General features: G+C 39.1%; 1 protein-coding gene across 2 annotated transcripts in view; it reads left to right on the top strand.

Annotated features, from left to right (window-relative positions):
- SNX7 (sorting nexin 7) overlaps positions 1–23,577 on the top strand; it is a 125,726-nt gene that overhangs the window by 39,014 nt on the left and 63,135 nt on the right. For both annotated transcript variants that reach the window (XM_020998156.2, XM_078155000.1), the window contains exons 6-7: positions 8,964–9,163; positions 20,677–20,763. In XM_020998156.2, the coding sequence (XP_020853815.2) occupies positions 8,964–9,163; positions 20,677–20,763 (287 nt within the window). The remainder of the gene's footprint in view (positions 1–8,963; positions 9,164–20,676; positions 20,764–23,577) is intronic.

The following is a 23,577-nucleotide window of genomic DNA, read 5'->3' as shown; positions in this document are numbered from 1 at the left end:
GAGGCAGCTAAGGAAATGGAGAAGGAACAGTCAGACAGGTAAGATGGGAGCCAAGAGAGAAGAGGATCATGAAAACCCATGGAGGAGAAAGCATCCAGGAAGATGGGTTCACCAACAGTGTCCAGCAGAGCCTAGGCACCTAGGCTCATGATCTTGTTATTGTCGCTTGCACTCACCCTACATATTCATGCTGCCGTTAAGTCTTGTCATTTCTATCTTCAAGACGTCTCTCATGTTAGTCCTCTTCTTTATGTTCATACGGCTACCACATTGGTGCAAACTCTTCATCATGTGCTCCCCTCAACACCAACCCTCCCCTATTACTGTTGAGGATGCCGTCATTCTCCTAATCACCCAGTGTATAGCCTTGGTATTATCCTTGATTGAGTCCTGTCTTACATTCTTTCCATATATCCAACATTGTAACATCTAGCCAGCACTCAGGAATAGGCTTTCATTCTCTCATGCCTGGACTATTGCAATAACTTTCTGGTTATTCTCCCTGCTTCAAGTTTCTCCTGATTTCGGTCTATCCTCCGCTTAGCTACTGAAATGATCTCCATAAAGTACAGGTGTGTATCACCCTCCTACCCATTGACTTCTGATGGCTCCTTGTTACATTCAATATCAAATATAAAATCCTCTGTTTGGTTTTTAAAGCCCTTCACAAATTGATCCTATCCTACGTTTCTTAGTACGTTTTATTCCTCTCTGTGCAATCTGTGATCTAGTAACATTTGCTTCCTTGCTTCTTCTCACACATGACAGTTCATCTTCTGAGCTTAGACCTTTTTCCTGGCTCTCCTTCATGCCTGGAATACTTTCCCTCTTCACCTTCACCTCCTGGTTTCCTTCATTTCTTGCAAGACTAGTGCCTTATATCTGAGATCACCTTCCATGAACACTACAGAGCTTGTCTGTACATATTTTCACATTTATCACTCACATTAGACTAGGAGCTTTCTGAAAACAGGGACAGTGTTTTTTGCTTTTCTGCATATCCTTGGTGCTTAGCACAGTGTCTGGCATATAGGAAGTGCTTAATAAATGCTTATTGACTGATTGCAGTGCAGCAGATCTGCCAAGAAGGATGTGGACTGAGAAAGGGCCATCAGAGTTAGCAGTTGAGTGATTGTTGGAATCTTTGGAGAGAACAGTTTCAGGTGAGTGATGAGGTTAGAAGACAGACTGTTGAAAGTTAAGAAGAGAATGAGAGGAAAGGAAGTAAAGACAGTAAGTGTGGAGTAAAAACAGCCTTCCTTCCTTCCTTCCTTCCCTCCTTCCTTCCTTCCTTCCTTCCTTCCTCCCTCCCTTCCTTCCTTCCTTCCTTCCCTCCCTCCCTCCCTCCTTTCCTTCCTTCCTTCCCTCCCTCCCTCCCTTCCCTCCTTCCCTCCTTCCTTCCCTCCCTCCCACCCTCCTTCCCTCCCTCCTTCCCTCCTTCCTTCCTTCCTTCCTTCCTTCCTTCCTTCCTTCCTTCCTTCCTTCCTTCCTTCCTTCCTTCCTTCCTTCCTTCCTCCTTCCTTCCTTCCCTCCTTCCTTCCTTCCCTCCTTCCTTCCCTCCTTCCTCCCTTCCCTCCTTCCTCCCTTCCTTCCTTCCTTCCTTCCCTCCTTCCTTCCTTCCCTCCTTCCTTCCTTCCTCCTTCCTTCCTTCCCTCCTTCCTTCCTTCCCTCCCTCCTTCCTTCCTTCCCTCCTTCCTTCCTTCCCTCCTTCCTTCCTTCCCTCCTTCCTTCCTTCCCTCCCTCCTTCCTTCCTTCCCTCCTTCCTTCCTTCCCTCCCTCCTTCCTTCCTTCCCTCCTTCCCTCCCTCCTTCCTTCCTTCCCTCCTCCTTCCTTCCTTCCTTCCCTCCCTCCTTCCTTCCTTCCTCCCTCCTTCCTTCCTTCCCTCCTTCCCTCCCTCCTTCCTTCCTTCCTCCCTCCTTCCTTCCTTCCTTCCCTCCCTCCTTCCTTCCTTCCTTCCCTCCTTCCTTCCTTCCTTCCTTCCTTCCTTCCTTCCCTCCTTCCTTCCTTCCTTCCCTCCTTCCTTCCTTCCCTCCCTCCTTCCTTCCTTCCCTCCCTCCTTCCTTCCTTCCTCCCTCCCTCCTTCCTTCCTTCCTTCCTTCCTTCTTCCTTCCTTCCTTCCTTCCTCCCTCCTTCCTTCCTTCCCTCCCTCCTTCCTTCCTTCCCTCCCTCCTTCCTTCCTTCCCTCCCTCCTTCCTTCCTTCCTCCTTCCTTCCTTCCTTCCTTCCTTCCTTCCTTCCTTCCTTCTTCCTTCCTTCCTTCTTCCTTCCTTCCTTCCTTCCTTCCTTCCTTCCTTCCTTCCCTCCTTCCTTCCTTCCCTCCTTCCTTCCTTCCCTCCCTCCTTCCTTCCTTCCCTCCCTCCTTCCTTCCCTCCTTCCTTCCCTCCTTCCCTCCTTCTCTCCTTCCTTCCCTCCTTCCCTCCTTCTCTCCCTCCTTCCCTCCTTCTCTCCCTCCTTCCATCCTTCTTCCTTCCCTCCTTCCTTCCTTCCTTCCTTCCTTCCCTCCTTCCTTCCTTCCTTCCTTCCTTCCTTCCTTCCTTCCTTCCTTCCTTCCTTCCTTCCTTCCTTCTCTCCTTCCTTCCTTCCTTCTCTCCTTCCTTCCTTCCTTCTCTCCTTCCTTCCTTCTTTCCTTCCTTCCTGTCTTTCCTTCCATCTTTCTTTCTTGGATGATAGTTCCGTCAGGGGATGGTAGGATCCAATGAGGGTTTGTGTTTGTTTTAACATGAGGGAGACCAGGACAATGTTTGAAAACAGTAGAGAATTCACTGGTGGATAGAGAGAAGTTGAAAATTCCTCAGGGAGGGGGAGATGATGATTGAGGCTGCAATGTACTGGAGGAAATTAGAGGGGTTGGGATAAAATTCAGATGGAGAGGGGTTGGCCATGGCAAAGAGACAAACTACTTCATGGTCAGAGACTGGGAGCAATTCAGGCATTCTTTAGTCAAGGAGAGAGGCCTAGACCTGACTGTGAAAGCTGATGATGAATGTGAAAAATGTATGACACGTGAAAGTAAAGAGGAACAATTCTTGTCAATGACTTAGTTATTTCAAAGGCATTCACAATATCAAGTTGGAAAAGGTGTCCTAGCCCAGGCTGTACCTGTACAACCTATCTCAGTGATGGTTATTTATCCTGACTTGGTGAAGCCCATTACTGGGCAGTACTCTTACTTTCTGAGACAGCTTGTTCCATCTTTGGATTGCTCTAATTTTTAGGAAGAGTGTTTTGTTTGTTTGTTTGTTTGTTTGTTTTCTCTTCAACCCAACTCTGATTCTCTGACATTTCCTCCCATTACTCCTATTTTTGTTCTTTGGGGCCAAATAGAGAGTGCAATTCCTTTCCCCCCCATGACAGTCTTTCAGACACTTCAAGATAGCTCTCATATCCCACCTACGGAAATAGTGAGTGATTTGATTTGTGTGAGATAACCCTAAAATTTCCAAACAATTAAAACAACACCACCAGCAACAAAGGTGATGTTTCTACCTTCAAATACATAGAGAAACATGAACAAAGCTGGTTGCCAGGAGGTTTTGCCAAGCAGATATCCTTCTGATCTGTTTTAATGATTAAAGAAAGTGATATACAATTAACTCATTGATTGTTTGCATATGTAACTGTGTAATTCTAAAGTGATTACAAAGTGTCTTAGTAGATTATTCTCCTGCAGTTTTGCATAGGCATTTGATTTGTTTAGCAAACTATTGAATCCCCCTCCCAAAAAAAATCAGTTGCCGCAATGAAGTAAAGGGCAGTTTAAACTGTTTTGTAGCCATGTATTTTGTTAAAAGTATGCTACTTAGATGCTTTTATAATTTAGAACAGGGATTATGTTAACTAATTATACAGATTAAAACATACTACATTTTCATATTAATCAAATGAAATAAGATACAGAAAATGGTTTGCCAACCTTAAAGTGCTTTATAATGCTAACTTCTTATTACCCTTGACCTGTTGACAAGAAGTAAAAAGCAAGAACAGAAATATGTAGAAGGAAGAGAGAGTGGTGTAGGCAAAGATGGAAGGAAAAAATAACATGCCCATGGAGGGAGGAAAGAGGGTTGGTAAATTTCTTTCTTTTTGTTTTTCTTTTTTGGTGAGGTGATCGGGGTTAAGTGACTTGCCCAGGGTCACACAGCTAGTAAGTATTAAGTGTCTGAGGCTGGATTTGAACTCAGGTCCTCCCGACTACAAGGCCAGAGCTCTATTCACTGAACCACCTAGCTGCCCCCAGAGGGTTGGTAAATTTCAAAATCATGGTTAGTCCATGCATGTTTCTCATTTAAAATTTGAGTTTTACTCAAATACTGAAATGGACCTGTGAGCTCACTGATGTTGGTATTAACTCCGATGATACAGATTGCAACTCATCTATATCATAACCACCTTTTGCAGCGCATGTGAAGGTTCTACCGTTTTTGTCACAGGGGTTCCACCTGACATACTAGGTACTTTTTGTGAGTTCTCTTCATATTACTAGGGTAACAACAATCATACAGATTATCCATGAGTTAGCTCTTACTCTCTGTGTGACCAGCCTTTTTTTTTTTTAGTTCATGCATTTCTTTGATGACTTCCTTGCCACATTGTTTCTTCTACATATATTCTTAGGTATGGCAATCTGCTCATTCCCTTATGCACATCACCGCTACCTTTTGAGTGATCTTCAATTTAAATTCTTTGGAGATCAGTATTCTAGTCATGGTCAGTGAATTCATCACTAAAGAGACAGCAAATTGGTGATGAGCCTCTCCATATTTAAATATTTAACTAGGGTGGCTCTCAGACAGCAAATAATCTTTTGTGGGACTGTACTCAAAACTTTTTAGCGTGTTAGAACCTCATAACTTGTACTTTGTAGAGGTGGTCTTTGGGAATATCAGGTCACTCTCATGACATGATGAAGCATGGGAGTAATACTTTTCAAACTTATTTTTGAAGTAATTTTTTTTATGTGGAATTCTAAAGCCATTGCATGTTTGCAAATTAATAAGTTTTTAGAGATTTAATTTGTAACATTGGTAAGTTTATTAGTTATCACTTGAAAATTTCCTTGATGATGAAAAGCTATCTAATGGTCTTGTTCTGTGATGCCTTATTTGACAGTGCTTGAAGATAACATTTGGAATCAGCATTCTATAAAGGAATCCTGGGCAGCTAGGTGGCACAATAGATAAGCATTAGGCTTGGAATCAGGAAGATTAATCTTCATGAGTTCAAACTGGCCTCAGATACTTAGTAGTCGTGTGACCCTGGGCAAATCATTAAACCTTATTTGCCTCAGTTCCTCATATGTAAAATGTGCTAGAGAAGGAAATGGCAAACTACTCCAGTATCTTTGCTGTCACAAGGAGTCAGATATGATTGAAAAATATTGGGCTCAGTGTTTTGTCTTAATTTTTTTTTCTTTCTAATTTCCAACTAAGTTTTGATATAGCTAGGATCCTCATGGGGATACTACATAGAGAGGATTAAAAAAAAAGAAATTAAACATTCATTTAGAACTAATTTCATAAATTTCAAATTACTTTTTATTAAAGCTTCTAAAATTGCTCTGAGTAGGATAACGACAGCAATCTACCTGGGGGTAATTATTTCCTGTCCAATGGTACAAGAGTCAGTGAAATATCACCTTAAGGAGAATATGCTTTGGAGCACATGTGCAATTAAACCCAAACTTAGATGAAATGGAAGACCCATGGCTCTTCACTGACAGTTGAATAAATGGATGAGAGAATTAAATTGGAGCTCAGAAATAATTCTTTCACATATTTTTAAATAAATATTTTTTCTTAAAGTGTTTCCTTAACATCAAAGTATTTAGAATATAGGGTTAGAGTTGAAAAAGTTCCTTTTAAAAATCATCTAGTTCCACACTCTTCTCTTACAGATGAAGAAATTGAGACTCAAAAAAGGGAAGGGATTTGTTCAGATTTACACTGGTCAGTTGAATGTGGCAAAGTTGATTTCAACCCTGGTCTTGATTCTAAATCCCTGCTTTTTTTTTTAATCACATCATGGCACCTCTTTTTGATTCTTATTGAATTTGGGAATCTGTTCTTCATTTCCCTTCTAGATTGTTTAGATGGTAGAAAAAAAAGAATAGAAACCTGATTTTGTTGCCATCAAAGGAGATGAGATCATCACGGCACAGGGCATGTTTGTTTGCCAGAATTAAAAATATCCATTGGTTCATTGAAGTCCTTCTTGCTTACAGTATAATGTTTTTTATTTTGACCTTTCAAGTTTTAACTTGCCTGAGTTGGCAGGTTAAAGAAGATATTGATTGACTTCATTTTTTTATTTGCATTTTTTTTTCTTCATGTGGGGATGGGGAGAGAGATGCTTCTGAGCCTGTGATTCCATTTGTGTAGGGAACTTTGGGTACAGAAACTTCCTCTGCAGATACAGGATATGTATCAGCACTTGTTTTTCAACTCATTGTTTTATTGTTGTCTAGAGCAGAAGTGTGAAACATGTGAGTCTCATAATAGTACTTGTGAGTATGACTGGAACCAGATTACAATGTAATTGGGAAATATTTAGCAAAATAAATAAAAATACAATAAAACAGATAATATAACAGTTTAAAAACTAAGTGAATATGCTGCCTAGAGGGATCCTTACCTATGGATTAGAGGCTCCATTTCTATTTGAATGTGACACCACTAGCCTAGGGTACTGAAAAGTCAAGTGACTGGCACAGGAACACATAGTGGTATGTATTAGACAGGAAGTATTGGAATCTTTGTCTTGTTGCCTCTAAGGTTATGGGATCCTAAAGTCATCTAACAATAAAAGAAACTGAGGCAGAACTCTGAGCCAATGGTACTTTATTAAAGGCTCCATGGTCTACTCTAATGCAGTGGGCCTCAGATCTTTCTTCCTCACGATCTGAGATGCCTGCTTCCTCCAGGGCCTTAGTTTTATGGTGCTTGATGCCCAGATAATATGGGTGGAGCAGATTAAAAAAACTGAGTCTTATTAAGTGGGTGGACCCTGCCCATGACTCTCCAGGAAGGTCTACAGAAAATATAGAATCCCGTTGGTTGACAGGCAGGCTAATGAGGAGACCTTGACAGACCTATCTTGACCTTTCTGGAAGTCCTGCCGTGCTGACTAGCACACCCTTGGGCTGGTAGAAAGGCAGGCCACAGATTGGCAACGAGGGTCACTCATTGGCCAAGTGCTCATTGTTATCTCCCCAGATTAGGCAATAGAGGGGTGATAAGGGACAGAGAGGCAATAAAAATAGCTGAAGGACTTGCCATGTCATGGAGTTACTACTTCTGCCCAAGCTGAGCTGGATCACTGTAACGGAAAAACAAGGTGGAAGTCCTCTTAGTTAGCTTCTTAGGGTTAATCATGTGAACTTAAAATGTGCAGTGCACAGCCTCTGAGGCCTAATATCAGAATTCATAATTACTACCCCTGTGGAGTCATATCAAACTGATTAATACTGTTTGGAATAAAATAGGGGTCCAATTAATCATCTATCACAGGTTTTCAATACAGCCTCTTAGCTTAATGCTTATCATAAAAATGAACTAAAACTACTAAAAACTGTAGTACATCAATTCACAAAAGTAAGATTAATGCATACTTAGACTGGTTTAACAAAAATTCTTTTTTTTTTCCCAGTAGATCCCTGTTGCATAGGGGGTAAAATACAAGTTACTTAGTCTGATATTTAAGACCAGACATAATTTGGCTTTAAGGGAGCTAGGTGGTACAGTGGATAGAGTCCTGGGCTTGGAATTAGGAAGACTCCTTTTTCAGAGTCCAAATTCTAGCCTCAGACATTAGCTTTGTGACCCTGGGGAAGTCACTTAACCATTTGCTTTAACTTCCTCATCTGTAAAATGGACTCAAAAAGAATGGCAAGCTACTGCAATATCTATGTCAAGAAAACTCCAAAGGGAGTCACGAAGAGTTGAACATGACCAAAAAATGACTGAAGAACAACAAATAACTTGACTTCAACTTTTTCAATTCTAATTTCATATTTCTTTTGTTCATATACTGTGTGTTTCCAGGCAGATTTCCTTTATACATTTCATTAGAATTGTCTGTATAGCTTTTCCCATAGTTTTCTTATGTATATGTCTTATATCTCCCTGCCCCCTTCACACAACTCACTAAATCTCAGTAGATTGTAAACTTTTTTTTAAAAAATTTTTTTTTGAAACACATGAAATTAGGCTTTATGTAAAGAAAACCTTTCTAACTATTGGACTCATATAAGGAGATAAGGGGCTGCCTCAGGATGTAGTAATTTTTGGCTCTTAAGATAGATTGTAAACTCTTAAAGGGCATCTTTATATCCCAAGTGTATATCAGAGGGCCTTACATACCTAGGAGATGCTCAAAAAGTATGTGTTTAATAGGCTTTAATCTGTAACGTGTGAGTGTTCTTATTCTTGTAATTTTTGGATTGGAAAAGTATAGCTTTTTTAGAATAAAAAACCCCAAATATATATTGAATGCTGATTCAGATTTCCAATAAAGCATGTTCAAGGAAGGAGGGAAGGAAGAAGTGAAGCAAGGAAAGAAGGAAGGGGGAAACATTTATTAAACACCTACTGTGTGTCAAGCATTGTGATGCTTTACAGATATTATCTCACTTGATCCTCACAACAACTCTGGGAGGTGGGTCTTTTATCATCCCTATTTTATAGTTGAGGAGTCTTGAGAATCAGAGTGGTCTAGTGATCTGCCTAGGGTCGCACAGCTAATAAGTGTCTATCTGAGGCAGTGTTTGAGCCAGCTCTTCATTACGCTAGACCTAGCACTTTCTCTGCTGTGCTAGTTTGCACAAATTATTGTTGATGGAATCCGGAAAGGTTTTGTGTTCAAACATGCTTGAATAGTGATTTTTTTTAACCGTTTTTGCTCAGTCATGGTGCATATTAAGAAGTTATATGTGTCTTTTTTGTTTTGGTTTGTGTCTGTGCTTTTTAGAGTATTTTGAGGAAATGAAGGAATATGGACCAATCTACACCTGGTGGTCAGCATCAGAAGAAGATCTGGTTGACTCCCTGAAAGGTGTAGCCAGCTGCATTGACAAGTGTTGTAAAGCCACTGAAAGACGAATAGTTGACCTTTCTGAGACACTGCTTCCAGTTGTACATGAATATGTTCTTTATAGTGAAATATTAATGGTAAGTTTGCCTGAGTTTACTTTTTTGTTTTCAGCACTAAATGTAACATAGAAACAAGAAAAGAATAACCTGTCTCTCCTAGAAGTTCTTAACCTGGAATCCATGACCATTTCTTTTCTTTCTTTCTTTCTTTCTTTCTTTCTTTCTTTCTTTCTTTCTTTCTTTCTTTCTTTCTTTCTTTCTTTCTTTCTTTCTTTCTCTCTTTCTCTTTCTCTCTTTCTCTCTTTCTTCTCTCTTTCCTTCCTTCCTTCCTTCCTTCTTCCTTCCTTCCTTCCTTCCTTCCTTCTTCCTCTTCTTTCTTTCTTTCTTTCTTTTTTTTCTTCTTTCTTTCTTTCTTCTTTCTTTCTTTCTTTCTTTCTTTCTCTCTTCTCTCTTTCTCTCTCTCTCTCTCTCTCTCTCTCTCTCTTCCTTCCTTCCTTCCTTCCTTCCTTCCTTCCTTCCTTCCTTCCTTCTTTCTTTCTTTTTTCCTTTTTAAAAAATTTTTGACAACTAGATCTCAGTGCAATTGATTTCCTTTGTAGTACTATGTATTCCGTGCGTTTAAAAACCATTATTCATGGAAGAGGTCCCTAGGCTTCACCAGATGGCCAATGGTTTCCATGACACAAAAAAGATTAAGCAGTCCTTCTTCTCCAGGCAGAAACTCCTTTGGTATGTCACATATGCATTTTAAGGAACATTCCTTGGGTTTCACACACTAAAAAGCTACAGTGTTGTTTCTCAAATTAAACTAGGTCTGTTCTTTCAAGTTCCTAGCCAGTCCTAATTTGTATCTGGGTGATATGCAGAGGCTGAAACATTTTTGAGGATAGAAAATAAATGCAGAAAGTCAAGATTCTCAGTGTAGCCACTGTAGTTCATAAGTATGTCTTTCATTTATTTCTTCATTTACTTGTGGATTCTGTGAAACACAACAGAAATGCTATGCAAATAGGCCAATCACTCCAGTTCAGTTGAGCAGAAATATTCTTGCTTTGCTTATTGTACCTGTTCTATGGATACTTGAATAGTGAAAAGTTGTTTGGCTCGCAAACTAGTCTCCATATCATGGCATTCTAGAGCAGGATGGTGGGCAGCTAGTTGGTACAGTGGATAGAGTGCTGAGCCTGGAGTCAGGAAGAACTGAATTCAAATATGGCCTCAGATACTTACTAGCTGGGACTTACTACTAACGCTGGCCAAGTCACTTAACCCTGTTTACCTCAGTTTCCTTATCTGTAAAATGAGCTGGAGAAGGAAATAGTAAACCGCTCCAGTATCTCTGCCAAGAAAATCCCAAATGAAGTCATTAAGAGAAAGAAACGTTTGAAAAACAACTCCACAACAGGAGCAGGATGGAATTTTGATATTACTTAGGTTAGCAAGTTCACTTTGCTGTTGGAAAAAAACTACAAAACCCAGATTTATTTTTATATTGTATACTATTGCAAAATTATGGATGACAGAATCTAGAGTTGGAGGGACAGCAGAAGTCACTTAATTGAATCCCCTTTTTCATAGGTTAGAAAACTGAGGTATAGAGACATAATGTGACCTACCTACCTACCGTCACTCAGTATTAGAGCCAGTCTTCCATCCCACGTTTTTTGATGTCAAATCCAAGGTTCTTTTTACAATATTACATATAAGACAGATGTAGAGGAAGTGTAGCTTAGTGGTTAGAGAGGTGGCCTCAGAGTTAGTAAGACCTGAGTTCAAGTTCTGCCTTTCATGTATATTGGCTCTTTGATCCCGTGTAAATCATTTACCCTCTCAGGGCCTCAGAAAACTCTTTAAGGAAATAAGTTATGGAGAAGAAGCATATATCTATTGGTAGAGGGAATTCCATACGACTTCTGGCTCCCTACACAGATGAAGTCACAGGTCTAAAAAAACCAAAAATGTGCAAGGCCCTATGCTAGTATTGAAGATTCAAAGATAAAACCAGTCACATACTATAGCTTACGATACAGTAACAGGAATAAGAAATATGTAAATAACTAGAATACAAATTAGTATATGGTTAAGTGCATAAGTGAATTCAAACAGACTGGTACAGGAAATTCAACAAAGACAAGGTTGCTCCAGCTGGGATGGTCACGGAAAGATGTGTTGTAATGGAATTCCTTTCATGACACTTTTGGGCTAGATGGTTACTGAAATCCCTTCCAACTCTCAAATTCCTCAGTTATTGTAATTCCTGATCCGTGGAAGAGATCTGCTCAACCAGTTGGTTAACAGACTACTAAATGGTACAGTGGATAGATCACCTTATTGGGAGTCAGGAAGACCCGAGTTGAAATCTTGCCTGAGACACTTATTAATTCTGTGACCCTAGATGAGTCACTTAACTGTTCTCAGTCTCTTTTCCTCATCTGAAAAATGAGAATAGTAATAACGTCTGTTTCAGGTTTGTTGTGATTATCAAATGAGATAATATATGTAAATTGTTTTGCAAATCTTAAAGCTGTATATAAATGTTAGCTCTTCTTATTCCTATTATACCTTATTAAGTGCCTGCTATCGAGTGCCAGACTGTGCTGGTCCCCGAGATTACAAATGTGTTCAAGGAGGAATGATAGAAGAGGGAAAAAGGGAAGATCAGTGTCACCAGGACCAGTGGAAGGAGCAGGTATGAAGAAGTAGGAGGAAACAGGAAGCAGTGAAAAATACTAGAGATAAATCAAAGAGGATGAGGATCAAGAAGAAGGCTGTCGAATTTGTCAGTTCATTGATAATTGGCGACTTTGGAGGGAGCACTATCTATAGAGTGGTAGAAGGGGAAGCCAGATTACAAAGGGTTAAAGAGGAATCAAATAGTGGGGAAGTGGAGAAAATTGGTGTCCAGTCTTCTTTTTAGATATTTGGTGATGAAAGGGAGGAGACAAGTTGGGAGGGAGGGACAAGGGGAAAGTAACATGCCTAAAGAAGTTTTTTTTTTAATATGATTTATAAAAATAGGGAAAATCTGAGGGTATTTGTTAGAGGAGAAGGACTTAGTCAAAGAGGCATAGATAATTTTGTATTATTATTTTATAGGTTTATTCACTTTCGATTTTGTTTGCAATGTCGCAAAGCTTGGCATAAGCAATCCAGAAGTTAAATTTTCATAATGCTGAAATAGTTGCCTTGATACCTAGTATGATTCCATTTTTGTTGGCTTGACTAGAACCACCATGACAATTTACCTTTTCAAATGGTCAAAAAATGAACCACTTCCAGTTATTAGTGTCTGTAAAATAAGGGAATTGCATTAGTCAAAAGTAGCTAATACCTACAGCTGAATCTGACTCTATTCTTCTGGATTCTCACTTTCTCTGCTCCAGCTACCTGATTCTTTGGAACTCAATTGCTAGTATCTGGCTATTGCCATCAGCCCCACCCCAGTAACCCTCTAGGGACATATTCTTTTTCCCGTCTTAACCTTACTAAGGTATGAGAAAAACTTTTCTTCTTAAATAAGCCAAGATAAGGTTGGATTATATTTTAGAGAATATTTGCTAAGAGAAAACCAAGGAGCTCTTATTCCTAAAAGATTGAAACAAAACAAAAACAAAATAAACAAAAAAGCCCAGTCCACAAAAGTTTGCTGAAAATAGAGTTTACAAAATGAAGATATCTGATCTAAACTAATCTGAGGTTACTTGATCCTCGATTTCTCTAGGTTTATTCTCTCATGACTCATCATTCAGATATTTCCAAGGAAGAAATACAACTTTTCCCAAGGTTTTAAATTACTTTCTTCCTTAAAACTAAATTCTGGCTAAAGGGTAAATATTAGTTGTTGGTAATTCTGGAGTCATGGTTCCTTTTCCTTCCCTTTAAACAGCCCCTCCTAAAGGGACATCTGTTCACCTGTCCTCTACCAGTGGATACTAATGGAATTTAATTAATATAGAATATAGCTCAGCCTACCAGCCCCACCCATTTCTCTAGGGTGCTTTTTTAGTGACTCTTTACTAAGTTAGTCTCCACTTCACAGATAAGTCAAGACATCCCTGGTGATGTCATTGGTCCTCTTAGAAAAGAAAGGACAAAACAACAACAGTGTACAAACAAGCAATATATGCCTGATAAAAAGGAGTAATTAAGAAAGGGAAGGTACTAGAATTTTGTGGAAGTGGGAAAGTCTTCATGTAGAAGACAGGGTTTTTTGCTGTTAGCTGTATCTGATTCTTTGTGACTCCATTTTGGGATTTTCTTAGCAAAGATACTGGAGTGGTTTGCCATTTCCTTCTGCAGCTCATTTTACAGTTGAGGGAACTGAGGCAAACAGGGTTAAGTGACTTGCTTAGGGTCACAAAGCTATTAAGTGTCGGAGGCAGAATTTGAACTAAAGTCTTATTGACTCTAGGCCAGGTGCTCTGTCCACTGTGCCACCTAGTTGGAATTTTAGTTGGGACTTAAGAAATCAGGGAAGCCATAAGGCAGATGTGGAGGGAAAGCATTCCCAGTATCCATACTACTAGAGAAAATGCCTGGAGCCAAAAGATGTAATGGATCATTAAACATTTATTAAATGCCTACTTTATATCTGGCTTGGTACTAAGCACTGAGAATACCGAGATATAAAAGGCTCTTCCTTGCCCTCAGGGAATTCACTGTCTAATGGAGGAGATAACAAATACACAAAAGCCTAGGTATTGTGTTCCCATCCTGTCTGACTCTTCTTGACCCCATTTAGGGTTTTCTTGGCAAAGGTATTGAAGTGGTTGCTGTTTCCTTCCTCTGCTCATTTTCTAGGTGAGGAAACTGAAGCAAACAGGGTTAAGTGACTTTTCCAGGGTCACATATCTAATAAGTGTCTGAGGCCAGATTGGCCTGGCATTCTACGCTCTGCTTCCTGGCTGCTTTATACAGTATAAATAGGGAGCCATAAACAGAGGGAAAACACTAAAATTAAGAACTGATAAACGAAGGGATTTTAATTAGAACTTAAAGGTAGCTAGAGAGGTCAGTAGTGTGCTGTTCATGGAACAGCAGGGAGGCCGGTGTTACAGTTTTGAAGAGTAAGCAAGGGAGGATGTGAGAAGGGAGTAAGGAATCCCTATTAATAAGGGGTCACTGGGCCTCTGTTTGAAGACCTGTAGGCAGCCCATTCCACTTATGAATGGCTGTCGTTGTTAAGAAGTATTTTTCCTGATACCAAGCCTACATTTTTCTCTTTGCCAAGTCCACCCATTACTACTCTTTCTGCCCACTGTGGCCAAGCAGAACACAGAGGATCCCTCTACCGTGGTACTGCCCTTCAAATACTTGAAGATAGTAGTGTAACTAAAAGAACAGAACACATAATGCCCAGCAAAAGTAAGAGGAAGGTAGTTATATAGCATTTCCTTTTTCATTTCCCTAGAACCGTGAGCTTGCAGTCCTTAATATGCCTTACATGTGACAGTTCTTTGAATCTTCTAAACTTCATCACACTCTCCAGAATCTTAACCTGCTAGGTCACATCAACATGTCTCCTCAGTATCCCCTGCCTCTAGGGCCCTCCCTTCCTCTGATTGAAGAGTGTGAAGGGTGGGCTGTGGAGAGCTCCTCCCAGATTCTCCTGGACAAGGCTACTTTGCCCTGTACTTCATCACACATCTTCCTTTTTCAGTTTCTTTGGGTGTGTTTAATGCTTCTTTGATGCTGTCTTTTGCCTTTCTTTGTATTCCCAGTGCCTGGATGATTGCTTAATAAATGATTGTTCACTGAATCCTATTCTCCATTCTGCTTTGATGTGCAGGTGGTGGGTCTGAGTCAAGTAGGGCTTAATTGTCTTGGCCTTAGCAGACTATTCAAAGAATAAAATACCTTCACACACAACTCATTTATCCAAAAGAAAATATAATTTTGTGAGTAGTAGCCCTACTCCAGAAAAAAACAATATAAGCAGTTCACAAAAATGTCATGTACAAATTCTTAGTTTCTCCATTCACATATTTACTTGCTTCTCCCCTGCTCAGGTGTGTTCTTTGAGACTCTCTACATCTACTCTGTATATCTCTGTTTATTTAAATGATGTCTCTTCCAATAGAATGTATGCTCCTTGAGGACAGCTACAGTTTTCAATTATTTGATTCCCTTGCTCTTAGCATGGTGCTTGGCACATAGAACAGGCTTACTAAATGCTTTTTGATTTATCGATAGCAAGTTTTACAGACACACTCCTGAACACTTAACATTTTGTTAGTGCTATCACTGCTATCCAGTTTGCTTCTTCCGTAACTAAGCAACTTTCTTCAAGTTATAATTTCCCACCCTAATTGGTGTCCTTACCGCAAGTCTCTACGCTCTCCAACCCATCCTCCACACAGCTGTCGAAGCTGTCGTTCTAAAGCACATGCCCTTCTAGAATCAAATGCAAACTCCTGAATTTCTTAAAATCCTTCACAGCCTGGCTGTAACCTACCTTTTCTGGCTGTTTTATATATTCCCCCCTCTTCTTATGTTCTTTGGTTTATCCAAACTGGTTTTGATCTTCCTGTCACATTACGTGTGTGTGTGTGTGTGTGTGTGTGTGTGTGTGTGTGTGTGTGTGTATATGTATGTGTATATATATATATATATATGTAGGTACTTAATAAATGCTTGCTTTTTAATTGATCTTTTTTTTTCACAATCTTAATATGTTTCTAGCCCTTTTAAATCCAAGTTCAATTTTTCAACTATTTCAGTTCTGAGTAAGGTTCCCAGATCTTCAAGGCAGATCATAGCTTCCTTTTATAGGCAGTAACTCCTCAAATTTGGGTAGTGCTTTGAAGTATCTTCATTGACTTTCAAATCCCATTTGGTCCCCTGTGAAATAGGCAATGAACATATTGATATCAACTTTTTATAAATAAGGAAACCAAATGTCAGAGATGTAGAGTAACTTTATGATAAGTATTAGCAGTCTATGTATGTTTGTATGCATGTGTGTTTGTGTGAGGAGTATATAGCATTGTATAATTGCTAATGAAATTGAGAGACAGTGAGGAAAGAGGTTAGCTAGTTATATAAACTGGACCTGACATAGTGTGATGTCCTCAGGTAGGACTCTAATTCTTAGCTTGATTGGCTTGTGAACTTGATTTTATCTGTTCACTCAAGGGTGTTCACCCAAGGCTCTGGGGAATTTATTCTTGCTCCACAACTTATCCCATTGATAAACCAGAAAGCCAAACTGTGGTAAAGCAGTTAGGTGACTTGGTGGATAGGGTGCTGGACCTGGAGTCATGAAGACCTGAATTCAAATCTTTCCCTAGACATTTACTAGCTATGTGACCCTGGTCAAGTCACTTAACCTCTATCTACCTCAGTTTACCCTCATCTATAAAATGGGGATAATAACAGCACCTACCTGCCAGGGATATTGTAAGGATCCACTGAGCTAATGTTTGTAGTGAGCTGATACTGTTACTGTTGCTGCTATTGCTGCTGCTCATAATTACCACTGCTGTTACTGCTACTACTACTACTTTTTTTTCTGCTGTTGCTCCTGCTGCTGCTACTATTACTACTACTGGTGCTGCTGCTGCTACTACTACTGCTACTACTACTACTACTACTACTACTACTACTACTACTTTATAGGGGAATATGTGCCAGATGAGAACTGATATTAGTTGTTCCCTTAGGGCTTTCCCTCTTTTGTTGATCAGCTCACCAGTTACAAAATAAATTCCATGTCATTTCTAAGTCTTTAACTTTCATGGACAGTCACAATTTCAGAAAAGAAAGTATAGTTTTAGTGACTTTTTTTTCAAAAGGAATATCATTTGTCCCAGTTTCTGGTTTGGAAAGTATTGTTGCCATAGTGATGATACCTTAGTATGCTGTACATGCTGTTCCTTCCAAATGAATGAGTCCCTTTTCAGGACTAAATTATAAAGTAACCAAGATGTGTGTGGTTAGTGCAGAAGGAATTGGATGTAATTAAGGGATATTTCCATAAAATCATGTTATCATGGAGCCGGTTCCAAACATGTGCCTGTCCTATATCTTTCCTTCCTTTCCCATCCTTGAAAAAGCTGTCTACAGTGATTGGTTTCATTTCTTCTTCTTTCTCTCTTCTAAACCTTCTGCAGTCTTGCTTTTGTGTTCATTATTCAACTGAAACTGCTCTCTCCAAACTTGCCAATGATTTCTTAATCTCCAAATCTACTGACAGTTTCTCAGTCCTTATCCTTCCTGATCTTTCTGCAGCCTTTGAAACTCTTGATCATCTTGTTGTAGAGAGTGTCTCTTCTAGATTTTCATGAAATTGTTCTCTTTTGGTGCTCCCCCTGTATATATGACTTGTCTTCCTCAGTCTTCCTGAATAGGCTGATTATCATTCATGTCACTGAAGCTAGCTGTGGGTGTTCCCCAATATTTTGCCCTTAGCTTTCTTCTCTCCTTTCTCTACACTTTTGCCCTTGGTAACCTCGTCAGTTCCATAGATTCTATTATCATTTCTATTCTGATGACTCTCCAAACGATGTATCCAGTTTTAGTCCTTCTCTTCAACTCCTTTCCAATATCACCAACTAACTATTGATCGTTTCAAACTATTTGTCTTGTAGAAATCTCAAACTCACTATGTCTAAAAAAGAACTCGTTATCCCTCTCCAACCTCTCCTCCTCCTCAATCTGCCCCTCTTATGAACTTTGATATTACTGTTGAGGATACAACCATCTTTTCTAGGAGGGAAGAGAATGGAACAATCAATTATTAAGTGTCTACTTTGTGCTAAGCACTGTTCTAAGCATTTTACAGCATTATCTCATTTGTTCATCACAAAAACTCTGAGAGCTGGGTGCTATTATTATTCCCACTTTACAGTCGGGAAATTGATACAGACAGAGGGTAACTGACTTGCCTAGGGTCACATAGCTAATAAGAGTGAGGCTGATGACTCTTCACAACTCTGCCTCACTTAAATCCAATTCACTTGCAAGTCAGGACATCCCTCTCTGTCATTGGTCCTCTTCCAGAATGAAGTAACAACAACAACCACAACAACCACCACCACCACGCTTGGTACATGAGATCAGATTTGAATTCAGGTTTTCCTGACTCCAAGAGCTGGCTCTGTATCTCCTGTACCATGTAGCTGCCTTTTAATCCTCTTAGCTCTCAGTGTCAGTGTCATTTTCAAATCCTCTCTCTCACTTGCCCTACGTAGCTAATTAGTTCCCAAATCTTACTGTTTCTGTGTCTACATCATCTATCAGATGATGCCCCTTTCTCTCTTTTCCCACAACTACCATCCTCTTTCAGACCCCGGACTATTCCAGTAACCTCCTTGGCTGTTCTGCCTACCTCATGTCTTTTCCTTTTCCATTCTGTACTTCATATAGCTGGCAAAGTGATTTTCCCATAGTTCACATCTGGCCATGTCATTCCCCCACTCAATAAATTAATATCAGTGACTCCTCTGGGTCAAAGATTAACAAAAGCACTTTGAAACTCTTCATAATCTGGCCCCATCCTGCCTTTTCAGTCTTCTTACATGTTAGGCCACATAGGCCTCCTTACTGGTCCTTATGCAACCTTCCAGCTCTGATCTCCATGCTTTTTGGATGGGCTACACCCTCTGCCTAAAATCCTGTCTCTTCTTACCAGCTACCTTTGGAATCCATGGCTTCCTTTAAGATTCACTCCAGTGCCCCCTTCTGCGGGAAATTTTTTTCCTCCAAAACTGATGTTTTGTATATAGCTATATCTATACATGCTGTCTTTCCATTAGAAGAGTCAGGCGCTGTTCTGCTTTGTCTTTACATCTGTAGTGGTTAGCGTAGTGCTTGGGTGAGATGCAGTTACTAAGTGCTTGATGGATTGCTTGTGTAAAGAAGCAGTGTCGTGACTCTTTAGTTCCCCACCTCCACTGGCAGCTCACTTCCTAATCACCAGTCCACAGAGCATTAATGGTACGTTTTTATAAGCCAGCCTGCAAAGCTCTTAATACAAAGGAACTTTTAAAACTAATGAACTTAAACTGACTCTTTCTCGTTATGTTCTGTTTGCCTCTGCCCTGAAATTAGAAGGATGTAATTAATGTTCCAGAATTTAGATGTTTTACTAGGTCACAATGTATAGTTTGGGCTAAGCCTCACTCTTTTAGATTCCTGTCATTTATTCATGCATTGTCCCATCAGTTATTCGTGCAGCACTTATTAATTGTTTACTGAGTGTAAAGCACTGTATTAGGTAAGAGAGATGCGAAGATAATTCAGAGAGGGGCAGTGTTCTCATGGAGTTTAAAATCTGGTCCTATAACATGTGTATTTGTGTTTATCCATATATAAATGCATAGAAATATACTTAGAATTATTTAATAGCTATGCCACTTATATATGAATACATGTACACATATAGTAATATATTTTACATATGTAATAATTAAAATACCATAGAGCTATACATATGTGTTATGCAGGTGTGTGTACATACATAAACACTTATATACAAATGTTTGTACATATGTAGGCATGTGCTTTTTATAGTCACAGTCTCTTGGGCATGTTTTGCAATTCAGTTGAGTTCATTTATAATAAAATATATTCTGTTACTATTCTCTTGAGATACACATTGATATTCTTAATTGAGTTTTAGAGATGTATCTTCATTCAGATTGAGGTCACAGCTTGTGCTTATCACCCACAAGGCAACATTTCCTGTATTTTCAATACCATGATGTAGATCATATTTTGTTAAAATTATACATTAAATTTGTACCCTCAAGGCTTTGTTTCAGAACCATTCTAATCTATTAGAAACAGTCATCAGTCACCTCTTAGAGTTAGTTACTTCTGCTAAACAATCCCATATTATTGGCTTTTATCAGACTTAATTTTGGAGGTTGGTATTTTCTAACATTGTCCTCAAAGCCTTTGTGTATTCCTATTTGAAACTTATATCCCCCCTCCTCTGACAACAGCTGTAATGTTTCATAAGCCGCTATACTTTATGACATTTATATGGGACACTATGTATCAGAAAATCTCTTAGAATGGAATGGATTTGAAGAAACAAACCCTTTAGGCCTTGTTTTCAAGTTAACTTTTTAATGGGGAGTTAAAAACAAACAAGCAGGCTCCAAAAGGTCGTAGGATTAGAGATTCAGAACTTTATGGGCCATTTAGTCCAACCTCATCCTTTTACAAATGAGGAAACTGAGCCTTCTAGAGGCTAAATAGGTTGCACTTGTTTGTGTCAGTGCCAAAGGCACAATTCACGTCTGGGTTTTCCTTATGCCAAGTCCAGATCATAATCTTCTATGCCATGCTTCTTTTCTTAAAGACATTCTTTTTTTTTCCTTTTTAAAAATTTATTTAAGACATTCTTTAACTCAGAATTTGAACTTGGACCACATTGACCAAAGCCCTGAATTCTAAAACCAAAAACCAAAAACAAACAAAAAACCACCCACAGAACAAACCACCAGGGAGCCATATTGTAATCCTGTCCTCCTAATAGAAGAGTTTGTCTATACTGAAATGCTCATTAATTTTGCTTCATAAGATTATTATGGAAACAATAGAATGAACTATAACGTGTTCTATCTGCATGTTTTAATATAAAGGGCGTTATGAAAAGAAGAGACCAAATTCAAGCAGAGTTGGATTCCAGAGTTGAAGCTTTGACCTACAAAAAGGGCGAAAAGGAGGTGGTAAGTTTGCAGATTTACTTTTCTAATCATATAAAGTTTGCTTGTAAATGTTTGTTAGCAATACATTTCTATCATCTGCATTAAACATTATTTTGAAGAATTTTTTTTGCAGAATTAAGAAATTTACACACAACCTAATTTGTTTTGATTATCAAAGAAGAAAGTTACGTATTATACTCTGGGGCCACATTCTGGTTGTGTTCTATGTTGAATGGGTGTCTGAGGACATTGTCTGCTTAAAAACAAGAGAAAATAAAACTCCCTGCTTAATCATAATCATGTTAATTGATTCTGATGCTAGGTGTGGGAACCTTTCATTTTAAGAAATAAAATAAAAACAGCCATTCTGCACTTGATTCAAACCATACACCTCAGCCAAGAAAACTATTTAATCTAGTTTTCAAGGACACAGCCCTTAAGGTAGAAACCTTTTCACTACAGGTGTTATAATTTAATTGGTTTGCCATGATTTCTGAGAGGCAGTGTAGAGGAGTGTATATGTGTCTGGCTTTAGAGTCAGAAAAACCCAAGTCTTACTTCAGTCTAATTTTAGCTTTTTGACCATGGACAAGTGATAATAATTTTCAATCCCCTTAAATACACTAAAAACTAAAAGTTATAGATCAATTGCTAATTTATATTGGTGGAAGGAGTTTTTGTACTGTGAGTTCCTCATGTGAGTAAAGTGACAAGTCCAGATTGTGGAGGCTATACATACATAAATACATGTACATATATGAATATTCCTAAAACCATACTTGCTATATCACTTGAACTCCATTTCTGTCAGGAAAACCTGAGTTCAAATCCTGCTTCAGATTCTTCCTAGTGGTTTAACTCTGGGCAAGTCACTTGACCTCTTTTGTATTCATTTTCCTCATCTGTTGAATAGTGCCATGTATATCACGAGGTCACCAATGTCACCTGTGAATCTCATATGAGATAACATGTGAAGAGCTTTGTAGACTTCAAATGCTATAATTACTCTATAAATGGATTATAAATTCTCATCACTCAGTAACTTTTACTTCTTTTGAAGTCTGTACAATCCACATCTATCATCCAATCAAAATCCTGGTAGCTATTGTTTGTAGACATCCAGAACACTCCTTTTCCTTCCTCAATGAGTTTAGTATCTGGCTCACAATCTTTCTTTCCTCCTTAACTTCTGCCCCTATACTAGGGGACTTCAACATACATATACATATTGATGCTCCCTTTAACACCCTAACCGCTCATTTACTCAGCCTACTGACTTCACATGATTTAGACTTCCACCCCACCTCAGTCACACACAAAGATGGTTATACTTTGATCTTATCATCAGCCGCACTTGTACCACCTTCATGTTCAAGAACTCTGAAATCCCCTTATCTGACCATAAACTATTGCCTTTTTATCTATTCCTCTGTCTTCCTCTACTGAGCTGATCAGGTCATCAAGGGAAAGAATATATAGAGAGAAGAGGGTCCAGGATAGAATCTTGGGGTATACCAAGAATTAGGACATGGAAATTAGATGACAAATTAATAGAAAAAACTGAAGAAGTGTGGAATTCAGGGTGCTCAATGCTTCTGAGAGATTACTAAAGACAATGATGGAGAGAAGCCCATCAGCTTTGGCAATCCAAGAGGTAACTAGATGCAATAGCAACAACATTATAAAGAAAAAACAACTGAGAGATTTGAGAACTCTATTGTAATGATAAAACATTATTTCAGAAGACTGAAGGTGAAACGATCTAACCATCTCCTGACAAAGAAGTGACTCAAGTACTCAAAATGCCGAATGAGATATAGGTTTTTAGACAAGGTCAAAGCAAGGCTTTCCTTTCTTTGACTAAGAATTTTTGTTTTGAGGATTTTCTCTTCTCCCTCTCTCCCTCCTCCCTTTTTTCTCTCCCCCTCCCTCCCTCTCATCATACCTTCCCTTTGCGCCCCCCCCAATTTAAGTGGAAAGGTTGAAGGTTGAGAAAATCAATGATTGTTAATTGAAATAAAAGAACAGCAATACCAACTGGAATGGTAACTTTGGCATCAGCAGTTTCAACTGAGTGATGAGGTTGGAAGTCAAACTATGAAAGAATAAGTGAATGAGGAGAAGTAGAAGTAACGAGCATAGACAGTTTTTTTCTAGGTGTTTGGCTGAGAAAAGGAAGAGAAATATAGAATGATACCTTAAGGGGATGATAGGATCTAGAGGGACTTTCTGAGGATGAGGATAACTGGGACACATTTCTTGGTAGAAGGATATGAATCAGTAAACAGGTAAAGAAAGAGTAAAGATTAGATACAGGGGAAGGAAGAGAAGAAGAGTCAGTCTCTTGTAGAAGATGAGAAGGGATGGCATCAAAGATATATGTGGAAAGTATGCCTTCCAGAAAAGAAAAGCCATCTTTTTGTTAGTAAAGGAAGAGAAAAACATACTTCATGAGGAAAACCTCAAGTATGTTTAGTTTGTATTTTGACATTCTTTCACACTCTACTAAAGTTTAGTCCTCTGCTATACTGTGATGAACAGCATAGTAGAAAGATGTAGGAGTGCTAGATAAAGTATGGCCAGAGTGCAGAAGCATGATCTTTGATGGAGAAATCATCTTTCTTTTTGCCTTTGGGTGGAGTACCAAAGAGGAAATCAGAGGACAGTGAATGAAAGATGAGGAACTCTTCCAGGGCATGATAATATAATTAATTTTGTCATATGGGACTACTTAACTTTTTAAGTAAAAGCAAGATCCTGAAAGAAAATAAAGAGGGAGGCAGCAGAAACAGCATTTTGTCCATATCAATTGGGCTTCTTATGCAAAAGATGGAT

The sequence above is a fragment of the Phascolarctos cinereus genome, unplaced genomic scaffold (assembly GCF_003287225.1).
Source record: "Phascolarctos cinereus isolate Bilbo 61053 unplaced genomic scaffold, phaCin_HiC Scaffold_5;HRSCAF=322, whole genome shotgun sequence".
NCBI classification, from domain to species: Eukaryota; Metazoa; Chordata; class Mammalia; order Diprotodontia; family Phascolarctidae; genus Phascolarctos; species Phascolarctos cinereus.
This window is presented reverse-complemented; position numbering and strand designations above follow the sequence as displayed.